This window comes from Wasmannia auropunctata, unplaced genomic scaffold (genome assembly GCF_000956235.1).
Source record: "Wasmannia auropunctata unplaced genomic scaffold, wasmannia.A_1.0 LD335976.1, whole genome shotgun sequence".
In the NCBI taxonomy this organism is placed as follows: domain Eukaryota; kingdom Metazoa; phylum Arthropoda; class Insecta; order Hymenoptera; family Formicidae; genus Wasmannia; species Wasmannia auropunctata.
The window spans coordinates 1,477,306-1,490,552 of record NW_012026914.1 but is presented as its reverse complement, the minus strand read 5'-3'; the positions used below and the strand labels follow the sequence as shown (position 1 = coordinate 1,490,552).

General features: G+C 41.5%; 1 protein-coding gene across 2 annotated transcripts; it reads left to right on the top strand.

The window, feature by feature from the left end:
• Positions 1-1,311: 1,311 nt before the first annotated feature.
• LOC105454758 (homeobox protein Hox-D9) lies at positions 1,312-10,319 on the top strand. Of its 2 annotated transcripts, none has more exons than XM_011697624.1 (2): positions 1,312-3,937; positions 9,154-10,319. In XM_011697624.1, the coding sequence occupies exons 1-2, from the start codon at positions 2,902-2,904 to the stop codon at positions 9,600-9,602; spliced, it is 1,485 nt and encodes a 494-aa protein (XP_011695926.1). In that variant the 5' UTR covers positions 1,312-2,901; the 3' UTR covers positions 9,603-10,319. The 2 variants fall into 2 exon arrangements, with proteins under 2 accessions (XP_011695926.1, XP_011695925.1); XM_011697623.1 differs by having other exon boundaries at positions 9,115-10,319.
• Positions 10,320-13,247: the final 2,928 nt, after the last annotated feature.

The window sequence follows — 13,247 nt, the reverse complement described above, 5'->3', positions numbered from 1 at the left end:
TGGAAAGCGTGTGTGCTACCGGAGTTGTTGTCAGACCGTTTTACTTTACTGCCCATAAAAGTACCGAGATTTAGACTGCAATACTGCCATGACGTATTGCTCGCACACTGCGTGTACATGCACGTACACACTATCAAAGATTGACTCCGGCTGCCGCCAGGCGTGATCCATGAGGGCATTTCACCAACCACGTGACGTTTCGTGAGAAGGAGAGCGCGAGAAATTCGGATGCATTCCTAATGAATTTCATTAGTTGTGAAAATGATAATTGAAAATTTATAATTGTAACAATAAATGAAAAAATTGAAAGAAAAGGTAGAGAGTCAAGGATGGAAGAATCTTTCAATTAGAATAGCGCGTAATATAAACATCGTAGAAAAATTACTTTTGAAGGAACTTAACTATCTGAAATTAAGAAACCGGTCTCTGATAAATGTAACTACACCCACAAGCATCATTATAATGATAACCGTAAAATGAAATCGTTAAATATAATTATAACCACGACCAAATTGTAGCTATAAAGATATCAGTAAAACAAGGTCGACTATTATTTATTGCTGTTATTAGAAAGAAATATTATTAATACAAGAATTGACTCATTAGGATGTATTACATTCGAAGATAAGAATCCATTATGTAATCGTATTTTTTTAATTTTCTGCACTTTGACTAAAATCTTATCATTTTAAAGTAGACTCAAGTCTACTAAAAAATAATATAATAAAAAAAATTCTTTATTGACAAAATCATATACTTTGATATTAAAAAAATAGGAAAAGAATTTAAATCTCTAAATTTAGTAGTATAATTGTACATTTGTTGATAGAAGTTATACTATCAGTAACGGTATTCAGCAAATACAGTTTCTTATTAAGTTACTGGAAGTAATTGCTATCGGTTCATCGTCCAGTCTCGGTGTTTGTGATCATCTCTTTTTTTCTCTCATTTACCACGAGCCGACTATTTCGAGAAAAAGTGGCGGTATTGAAATTCGGTGGTTCGCAATACTCGTCGAAAGGCAAGAAGAGCAGTCTCTCCGTAAGATAGTTGGTATGTCGTGCTCGCTGGCCTGCGACGGTGGAGAAGAGGAAGAAAAGCAGATTAGAGCGCGCGTGGTAGGGGGATGGGGGGAGAACGCCGAGAAACGCGCGCGAGAGCGAGAAGCGGTCGTGAGAGGAGGGTGGGAGACAACGAGTCCGTCCGGGCTTCGCTTGCCAACGTTCCGAGAGATCGCGCTCGCGTCACTTTCGGCCCGTTCGACTCCAAGCCGCGGGCAGAGCTCTCAGTTGACGCTCAGTTCGGCTCAGCGAGGCCAGCAAGAAGAAAGGGGGTTATTCCATATGTGTGTGAGCATCGTGCGTGTGTGTATCGGCGCACGATCCTCGGGACCGAAAAGGCGTTCTACTACCTGCCAAGGGTCCTTCGGTCAAATTACGCTAATACCAAGGGGTGGTTCTATCTGACCTGACTGACCTGAAGATAAAATACGAGAGAGATAAAGGATTTCTGCTCCGATCGGGAATTTTCTCCCTCTTCCTAGAGTGTCTTAGACGACTTCGCGACAACTCCAGGCTCTTTAATGTTTTCTCCGTTTGTGAGTTTCGTGATTGGATAGATATTGCGACGTTCAACGCGCGCGCGAACGGAACGTTTGATGAATCGCGCTCGGAACCTCTTCGCAATGGGGATGACAGTTCTCGCGGATGACAGAGACGGGGCGACGTGCGGCTCGTACATGGCAGACCACGGGGACGATCATAGCGCAATCAGTTGCGCAGTGAATTAGCTCGCTAAGAGATTGACGATTGCCAAGTGTCATAAGCTGGTGCTCGCATTAGATAGCGGCGCGCTGGTTTTAGCGTTAACTGTCTTAACGCGCGGCGATCAAGCGCAATCGCTGCTCCAAGTTACCGTGATCCGAACGATGCACTGTCGCTAAATCGCGCTGTGTCATTTTGTTTTCGTTTCAACCCTCATTCCGCATCGTTGGATCGGCCGATTGGACAACCGCATAATATCTGCACGAATTATTAATCTACTCTACATCGGCGACGTTCACACGTGGCTTGCTCGGTGCTGTCACATCGATTATCTCGACCCGTCGTCGTCAACATCGTCATCATCAACGTCGTTCTCATCGCCGCGTGTGGACCTCTCGTCCGTGGATTACCACGCACTTTATCGCGTCCCCGTCTATCCTTCGCCGCTGCCCGTGCCTCTTCGCTTCCCTGTTCCACGTTTATCTACCCCTCCACCTGTCTGCTGCGGCGCTGCACACCCTCTCTCCCGCCACCAACCCCGTCATCGGACGCGCGGTACCCATACGATTTTCCCTATCCCCACCCGCCTGTCGTTCGCTCCTCGCCTGTCTCCGCTTACCTTCTGCACGCGCTTTCTTTATTTACTCCGTGAATTCACGGACCAACACGACCGGCTCGATCACGATGAGCGCTCCGTTTCTCGGTTCTTGGTGAAAATCCTCGGCGTGTACTCGCATCACGCGCACGTCGTGTTTCCTACTGCTGGACCCATTCGCGATTTACGCTACGTTTCATTTGATCGGTGTTCCGCAAAAACTGGGGAAATCTACATATACCCGTTTTGCTTATCGCTTTGTTATCGCAACGACCATGCGACGACTTTCATATTTCGGGTGAACTCTGGTCGACTTGTGCTTCACGTATCGCGCGGATTATCATCGAACTCATACGGCGGTCACGGAACCATCACCTACACCAATCAACGCGGACATAAATATTGTTGTAACACCGGCAATAAACCGTCATCATCTGCACCATCGCCGATCACGTGGCTTGCTCGACGGCGACGCTGTACGATAATGTTCACGCCGCGCCGCTATGTGGCTCCGGCGTGGGCCACCCTGGCTCGGTCACGCCGATGGGGACAGCAACCGGAGCGGGGAATTCCACCGGGGTGACCTGGTGGGCCATGATGAACGGTTCCCTCTACGAGGACAGCCCGCCGCCAGTTCCACCAACAGCCTCGACCCTCGTATCGATTCAACAGACAACCTCGACACCAGGTTCTCATCAAGCGACAACACCGACTTCACCTGGTGCACCGGTATCATCGGCAACGACAGCGCCACCGGCGCCTACAGCGAGCGCCAGTTCAACCTCGCCGAGCGCTTCTTCGGTAGCGAGCAACAGCGCGGCCGGGCCACTTCACATACCCGCCAAGAGATTAACAGCGACACCAGGAGGCGGTGGTACCACTTACGGAGAAGTAGCTTGCGTGGAATCATCAGGCGCGCCAGGCGGTGCGGGCGCAGCAGGCGTGATACGGCACTCTCACTCGGCAGGGTCTCAAGGCGGCTGGAGTTACAGTCCGCACCATCCCCAGGACTCCCACTACTCGTCCACGGCGGGCGAATCGTTGAACCATCATCAGACTTACGGGGGTAACAATCCCCCCACGTACTACAACCTGGCGGCCGATCCCACCTCGACCTCCGGTTCCTCCAGGGACAACCGGAAGGCCGGGCTGTTTTGGTCGCCCGCGGCAGCCACCGCTGGATCGGCCAGTACCGCCGGCTCTACCTCGGATTACAAGTCCTACAATTCGGCCGGCGCGGCAACTACGACGTCGAGTACCGGTGGATCCACCACCGGTGCCACCGGCGCCGCCGATCCAGCCGTGTCGTCCTGTCATCAGAGCTTCTCTCAGAGCTGGTGCAATTACGGGCCATACACGACGGCGAGGCATCACCATCCTGTTGACACGGCTGGACATCATCATCCTCATTCGCAGGCGGGGGTACCGTATCTGGCGCCATCCGCGGCGGATGACCGTGGTAGGGTCGCTGCCGCTATGGTTGCTGCGGATGGTGCCTTTCCTCACGATGGATACGGCGGCCTGAGAAGCGCCTACGGAGCGCCCGAACCTGTTACTTCGAGCCCCTACCCACCTCCAGGTAAGCATCTACTCCGACTTGTCAAATTTTTTTCTTTTTTAACAATTGGTCTTGAATCCCTTTTCAGCTTATATAAAATGTAACATCATTTACCGTTTAACACTAACAGTATTTTCACAGAAAGATTTTCACTGCCTTTTTTCTTCTATTCGTAATACGGTGAACTATTTTGTACGCTCCTGTATATACAATGGGAAGTTTGTAAACTCCTCAGGTAGTTTTTCGTTTTCACAGAAAAATTACCGTAAAACGACATAATAGTCCTCAAATGTCACGTCCAGAAAGTCCATTGGAATTAATAAACCTGTGAAACGAAATTTAAAATTAATTTCTTAGCTTAGACTAAACGAAGACGTCGCGCCAAGAACGATGTATGTAGCATGCTACGACAAAAGGATTGCCGGTAATTTACACTAATCGCACGTGACTTCCTAAAATGGGCGTCTCGAGTATTCCTCGACGATTCCTGACGAACTTATTCGACAAGTAAAGACCGCAGTCATCGTTCATTCACATCGTTCTCTTTTGTGCTTCCTCCCTTCTCTGTCCTTTTCTCGGGACCCTGCAACCCATGAAACGTCGCATGAGCAACAACGAACGGCGGCGGGTTTATTGGCGGCCGTAACTCGTAAACTCTGGCGCGCGCCTCCGATCAGCTGATCCGTTCCATGACCCGTGCAGGCGTTCAGTCTTTCCGGCTAACGGCTGTTTCGCGCGCTTGTATTGTCGCGACTATCTCTCCATTATTTTATTTTCGTACTATCATTTTTTTTCACATTCAACTAACGTTCCCTTTAAGACAGATTAGTGTTCTAGATACGCCGTGCTGCTTGGTAATGTTCTTTTCGCAGGAAAGTACTCGTAACTACGAAATCATCGCTTATAAAGATACTTTTTAGCAAACATTAAATACGCTTTAAAATGAGTCATTAATTTTCGTATTTTTTATCTATGCGGGATATCACAATAACGGATATAAATCACCGTGGTAATAAAATACTTTGACATGGCATTAATTTATAATCATTTCTTATTACGATATAATCGATATACCAAAGATTGTAAATGATATTTAACATAATTATATCGTGATGGCGGTGCTCAATTTTTCCATTCCGTGTGGAAATATTTGAATTTCATATCAGGCGTAAAAGGGAAGGTGTGTGTCTCATCGATCGTTACCGTTCGTCCGCCGCGTCCTTCTGAAAAAAAAGTTCGCCGTGTTTTGCTCGCCACATGCGGCACGACGCTCGTTGCCGCGGTTTATCGTTACTTTGTTGCTCGTGCGAGCGCCATCGACGGCACTTTGATAACCGAGATAACATTCGCGTGATCAGCCGAGAGCTAATCGTATGCACACGAAGGGAGAGGAGTGTATATATGTATGTGTGCGTGCGTATGTGTGTGTACGCGCGCGCGCACAAGCGTGCCGTACATACGAAATAGCGAAACGCGGGCGCGCACCCGCGTATAGTTTAAGCGTAGCCCAATAGATGGCGGCTCCATTATCTTTGCCCGCTCGTTCGACACGAGAGAGTCCGCCGCTTCCACTGTATCGTGCCGAGAACCATCCCATATTAGTCCGGGTAATCTCCGAAGAATCACAATGTCGGCCAGGTGTCCCCGGCACAAGTCGATCTCTCCCGTGAGATATTATCTCCGCATCATCGGGAGAACGCGACTCGCCGCGAGCCATTTATCGGTCCGCATTTATTTTACCGCGTATTAGTATCCGCGCTTAATTAGGCCTTTGAGGCCTACCGGTCATCATTATGCGCACTTATATCACGGGCCAGAATAAATTTAGCATAAAGTATGGCTTTATCAGGCCCACCGGTTTCACGGTGAAATAAAGTATTCTATCCGTTTGTACGAATAGTAAAATTTAAATGGGCCGTTTTTGAGATTTATTTGCTTTTTATTTAAAGAAGAAACATATGCGTGTATATATTTATTTACTTGATGTTTTAATTCTTTGAAATAAAGCTACGTCATTAAATAAAAAGTTAATTAGGAATACAGCAATAGTTTCATATATGTATGTTTCTAATCTCCTTAATATTCAAGATTAGATTGTACAATTAAACATTTCCGTTGCTCAGTATTTACAATAATGTTGAATTTATAGATTACATTTGTAAATATTTAATTAAATATATTAAATCTTTTATTTATTGATTTATACTTAATTTGTAAAATTTATTTAATTTCTAAATTTTGACTCATAGAAATTAAAAATGGAAATAGTAAATAGGTAGAAATATATTATAGATATGAAAGATGTCGAACGCTCCCAATCAATATTGCACTCCCGTTACGCGCGACAACCCCAGTTATGAACCCTTCGACTATCAGAAATCGAGTCTATTAGTTCGGGAGACTTGCTGCAATTTTTGAACGCGCGCGCGCAACATTTCAATCTCCTTATATTAATCTTTTTATTATTCTTTTTATAGGCAATACTACTTTGTTTTAATTTTTAATGTTTTTTAGAACGTACACTGATTTTTTTATAACTCTAAATAATTAATATCTTGTGATTTTTTAAATATTTTATTAACTCTCTAATAAATATCAAAGAAACTTTAATATTTTGGCTTATTTGATTAGATAGATATAAAATATCAGTTTAAAAAGGAATTGTTAACAATTAAAAAATGTATACCTTTATGTCGTTTATCTTAATATTCCAATTTAACTGATGGACCAAAATTCTAAAATCAAAGATATATATATATATATATATACCTATATATATATAATATATATGAAAATTGATACTTTGTTAAGATTTTCGGTATTGAATTTTAAAACAGAATATTTGTACGAAAATTTATAAAACATTAGAATCGAAATTTAACGATTCATTATTTTTATAATTTACTCATTAATATGGCATGATCTCTATCTCTGTTCGTCTTATATCATTATTTATGAGAATCCTGACCTTTGTTAAATAATTTTTACGTTTTAGTAAGAGTACTGACCTTTGTTAAACATTTTTATGTTTTAATGCGCAATAAATTTTTATCTCTTATATAATCGCATCGAGGTAACAAGAGAGCGTATCAAAAGAGAAAGGAAGATAGAGAAAGGCTCGAGGACCAGAGGAAAATTCGAGAATTGAACTAGGGTAAAACTCGAGGAGTGAAATTCTTCGTTCGTTTGTACAAACGCGTATCTTATCGACGAAGATATATAAGATATCAAAGTATTTTAATAATTTGCATGTTAAAATGACTCTTGTGTTTATGTATTTTTGTTTTACGGCTTAAGCTGGCAGAAAATTATAGCTTTAATAGTAATAAATCTAAAGAGCTGTCAGTTGAGATTCATAAAAATATCTGCGTGACATCTGAGGTATTATAATGTTGCGCGAATGGCGTCCATTGCACGCATATGTTCCGACGGATCAAACAATGTTTTGCATCAGGTAACAATATTTGTTCAGATATGCTAAAGATAGATGACCCACTCCCTTTGATTAAACAGTTTTGTGGGCCAAGACATTTTTCTCATTATTAAATTAATTACTAATTAATTATATTTGATTGTAACGATAAAAGAGAAACAATTTGACATTTTTGTGCGGTGTAAAGTGTAGTGGCTCCGCGGGACAACCCCTTTTCCCTTCTTTTATATAAAAAAATATGAAAAATATGAAATATCGCCAGACAGCCCGCTAAATAATTTTGTTGCATTTGCGTACACGAAGAAGACGTTTATCCAGTCCATGGCTGGGTTAAAGATAGACGGATGAGTCGCGAGCTTTCGTAATCGCTTCATTCCACTGGCGCGAGTTTGCCGTATGTATCTTGCACCATCCCATATCGTATATTCCGCTTTAACAAATGCATTCGCGTTGCTCCATATTCTGAGTTTGCAACGGAGCATAGTGTGCTCTGTTAAAAACCACCGACCAGTCGAAACGCTCTAGAGAACGAGCCTAACAACGGTTCCGCGCTAACTCCGGCTTCATGTTTTTCGTGCGGTTAGTAGAACCGGTCCAATTATATCATACCACTGTGCCAGGAACGGCCACGGCAACCCTCGTGCGCATGTTGTACACGTATACATATACGCGTGTATATGTATGAATAATGTTGCGCACGCACATGCAGCTGGAGTGCACGCTTTGACATTCGGAGAGTTGCATCAGGCACGGATTTAGTTGCGGATGTACCCTATGCAGATCTAGTTCCTCGTGTAGAATACGTCCATTCTCGTCTAAATACGAGAACAATGGAGAGCGAAGAGGTCGAGAATGAGAAAATGCCAAATTGCACCTGCCAAATCATCATTTATATAAAAATTTAAGCAACACACTTTTCAATAGGATTTATTGTTGAAATAATATTTTTTATTACATAAAAATATTAATACATCTTATAGAATGCATTGCTTAATAATTTATCGTAAAAATTAAAGAAATTAACAAATTACTGCGCGCATTTCTGCGTTCATAATTAGCACCGATCTGATCATTTTTATTTAAGATAATTAATACTGAATATCTTCTTTTTTTATCTTTTTTTTAAAGGCTTTTTTAAAACACTTTTTCTAGAATTGCGGTAGCGAGTGCATTTGTCATTTTCAGAATAAATTAATTTAATTTCTCTGAATTGATTTATTTACGTGAGAGGATAAATTTGCGTAATAAGTAAACACAATTTGCATTTATTAATTTATTATACGATCCAGATGGCAGAATCATTTTTATAATGAACGATTACGGAACGTCTATTAAAAAAGAAAGAATAACGGTATCGGTTACGCACCGAAGCACCAACTAACGAACCGATATATTTGCGCTTATTTCTGCCAGTCACTTCGTAGTAACGAATGACGATGATTGTAAAAGAACAGGTACAACTACTTTCTTCATTCAAAATCCGCTCGGATTTTGCCAGCGATTAAACTAGAAACTATTCTACAGACAGTATTAAATTTGTCTGTAATATTTAGTTTATTCATTTATTTGATTTGAATATTGATTTACAGTCTTATGATCTAATCTAAATCAGGCTGTGAAAAATTTTGTAAAATCAAAAGCGCAAGTGATATTGAAATCCATCTTGCGAATCTTGGTATCGTCGCCTTTGAGACAAAATTTCCTTACTGTATATTACTAGCTACCAGCTAGGTTGTTTTATCATCGACAAACTAATTGTGTTAAGTGATGTGGGGTTCCTCCCCATCTTCCTTGTTTCCCGCAGGTTCGCTTGCGGGTGTGGGAGTCGGGGTTGGTGTCGGGATGGGTGTCGGGTGCGGCAGCTCCAACCCCTTGGAATGGACGGGCCAAGTGACGGTGCGGAAGAAACGCAAGCCTTACTCCAAGTTTCAAACTCTCGAGCTGGAGAAAGAATTTCTCTTCAACGCTTACGTGTCGAAACAGAAGCGATGGGAGCTCGCGCGCAACCTGAATCTGACCGAGCGCCAAGTCAAGATCTGGTTTCAAAACCGTCGGATGAAGAACAAGAAGAACAGCCAACGGCAGACCCAGCAGCAAAATAACAACAATAATAGCAGCAGCGCCAATAATGCGAATCACCACGCGGCAACCGGCAGTCATCACCATCCGAGCACCGCGCACGCACCACCCTCGAGTCACCACGTGGTCGCGCAGGCGCATCACGCGAACGGCTCGACGAAGCATCATCAGTGACCCGTGGCCTTCTCTGGGGTCGTCTTCGGGCATCATCATCACAGTCATACCTCGTCCAGCAGCGGGGGCAGCCATAACAGCCTGGTAGCAGGTCACAGCCATAGCCTCCACGCACCGCAGTCCCAGACGCCGCTGCCGCCGATTCACGTGTCGTCGTCGTCGTCGGGCACCGTAACGCCCGCCACGGCCGTAGTCCATCCACACACACATACGCACGCACACTCCGGCAACCATCATCATCAGCTGGCGCACGTGGCTCAACAGTATCCCGCTCTCCTACATCAAACGCCTCACGGCTTGGCCGCCTGAACACACCGAACGCCCCAGAGAAAACCCGTCGAGACGCCTCGAATGAATTGAGGTGATCCCATTAAACCGTCGATTAACATCCACGTCCACGGGAATTTGATGAAAACTCATGGACTCTATCGAGCAGCCGTTCAAAGACTGCCTCTACTAAGGAAAGATAAAGCTCGCGCGTAGTATATTATTAATTATTAATTATATTATTAATTATTAATTATATTATTCAATCAAGCGAAAACTTCGCTATTGTATAGAAAGGGCGCGTTTGGGGCCACTATTTCAAGCGGCCCGAAGACTCTTTTTGAGTGTCGGTGTCGGGTGACGGGTATGAATAATACACGTCATCGGACGACACCAAGCAATCTGTCCAATTCGTAATTCGGTAGTATTTTCTCCAGTTATACATATATATATATATATATATATATTATATATATACATAAAGTAAAGAGGTAATTAATGTCACTTAATGTACCCCTATTCCTCCCACCGCCCCAGAGTCTCCTCTTTTTCTTCCTCCAGTCGCATCGTCTACTCGTTTACTCCATCCCCGTCTATTGTCGGGCCCGGGTCGCACATCTGGAGATTGGAACGTATCGTTACAGTTACACCTGGAGCTGATTCAATCAGACACCATTGATTTTGCAGTTAGGGCTGGACGGTCCGTCGAGAATCGCAAGTTGTAAAGCGGATGGGTCGCTTTTAGGGGTAAGTGGACTCACTGATCTCGCGTAAATGCATGTGTATCGCTCTTTAAATTAATTTTTCACTTCGGTATGGGTTATATATAATCGCGTTAAAGACCTGCAAATCTTGTCGACCTACCTACCTATTGTACAATTAGGTAATACTAAAAAGTTAACATTAGCAAAATGTTTATTATTACTCGTCATTCACGCTCTTATATCTGTTTTTTTTATTATCATTTTCTTAAAATGTTAAGCTACTCGAAGTAGCTCATAAAAATTTTATTGACATTTAGACTCACATCAGAAAATATCTGTTCTCTCGGTAATATATTTGAATTTAAATGTCAATTATCGTCAACAAATGATCTTAACAAACTTGCAGCGTAGTTCATATTTATCAAAATACATATATTTTATTTATAATGATGATTTTAGATTCGAAAAGAAAGTTCAAAAGTAGTTTGTCATATAAATATTCTTCTTCTTTTGCCGTTGGATTATTTGCCTATCGTGACAAAATAAAAAGTATGATAAATTTTGAAGTCAGTGTAGAACACGAGCGTATCCGAAAAGTTAGGTAGTTACGTCCACATTGTCGTACTAATCACCTATCAAAGGATCGCAAATTAGTACCTATAATTCTTATACTAGTATTGAAGAAAAGCGATTTATGTTAAAAAAAAAATATACCTAGTAGCCAGACTAGTGGTCTATTGTACCGTTCTAGGCTGAGTTTGGGATCTTCATAAAAAATTATAATGTTATATACAGGGTTAAGATCGTACGCTCAGTATTTTCATCTTCGCGCGCGGGCGAAATTCTTGCCGTGAAAGGAACAAAAGGTTGTGGTACTTAACACTTTAAACTTTACTGCTTGCTGACGAGATAGCATAATTGCATTATTTTTTATGATAAAAATCGGTAACACGTGATAATGGCTTTTTGGCTTACGTTGCTAAAAAAACCAATGCCGAAAATTTTTCTGATAAATTTTTTTTCGTATTTTATAATATTTCATTATCATTGGGTATCCTAAGTATTCGTCGACAAAAACTGGACGTGATATTGATTGATATTATAAAACACATTTGTTAAGTTTTAATATTAAAAATTAATTTAATATTAAAATTAATTATTAAATCGATGTGTATTTTTATCGATTATATTTTTATGCTTTTGGCTCGATTTAAAAATATTTAAGGAAAAATTATTTGTTGATTAATAGTTATCAATAATTATGCATACATGATTATTGATAACTAACTTATATTTACATTTATTTTTTTTTGCGTTCAGTGAATGTCACAAGTATTAATCTCTGTAAATATTCAATGGATGTTTCACTTGACGAACGTTTTCCGGTCATTTTATATCTTTTGTTTAAAATTCGTGCTCATGTCTTTCACGACGAGAAGCGAACGTAGTAAGAGAAAATCGATCTCGTATGAACGAAGTCCTAAGCGCGGCCGGAATACAATTTCGAACAGAACATCAGCAAGTAAGTAGGTAATCTAATCAGATGTTAAATGAAAAAAAAAAACTATCTCACTGGATCTCTATTCTAAGGTGCAACATTATCTAAATTACAAAGGGCTACTGAGTCCGTGTGAATGGCTACAATATATTATATACGTGTATTTTGTGTATGTGTACGTATGCGTGTGTTCGAACGGGCGTGTGCGTATATATATGTACGTGTAGGTATATTTGCGCACATATATGTACGTATGTTTTCTGTAAGCAAGAGTTTCATGTGTGTGGTGTACGAACGTGTCACACGGCTGTGGATACGAATGTATGTTTTTGTGGTACAAAATGAAAAATATAGGTACTTGCTTTGCGCTGGAAAAATCGATAGTGAAAGAGAGCGTGAGAGCAAGAGGGGAAGGGAGACGAGAGAAAGAGAAGTGGAACAAATCGAGAGCGAGAGAAAGAGTGGTAACGAGAGAAGTAAAAACGGGATAATCGTGAATTGGAAATTCTTAAGCGTATGAAACAGCCGCGAACGATGGCAACAGATAAATGCGGCTGAATCCGAGTAATAAAGACAGCGCGATGATGGGACGTGGATCGTATAGAGTGAATTTGAACTCGTGAGAGACTGAGTTCCGGACAACTGTATAGTTCTGCCACGGTATTGTAACAGTTAATTATGTAACGACGATAATATAATACAATATAAATGATAACGAGGTAAATAATTTCAAGTGGAACGATTAAATGGGAAAATTTCGATCGGACGGTAGCGATCCTGTTGCGTTTACCGTGCCGTCCGAAGCTTTGCTGCAAGTTGATTGTAATTAGTTATTAAATATACCACTGATGATGTTTATTATGAATATTAAAAAATTCTTAAGATTATTATATTATATTATTATTAATATTATTATCATTATTATTGTGAGCGTCACGTTAATATTATGTTATTGTTTTTATTGTGTGTTGTTTTGTATGTACCTATCAGCCTATAATAATAACATTATTACAATAATCTTATACACATGCGCACCTAAACACAGTAGAAGAACGGAGAAAGAAAGTAAATACACATTATTATCTTTGTCCGCTCTAAATACTGACTTGATTTTCCGACCCACAGATTTACGACGCCTAATCTGAAGAGAAATTTCCGATTACTAAACATACAAAC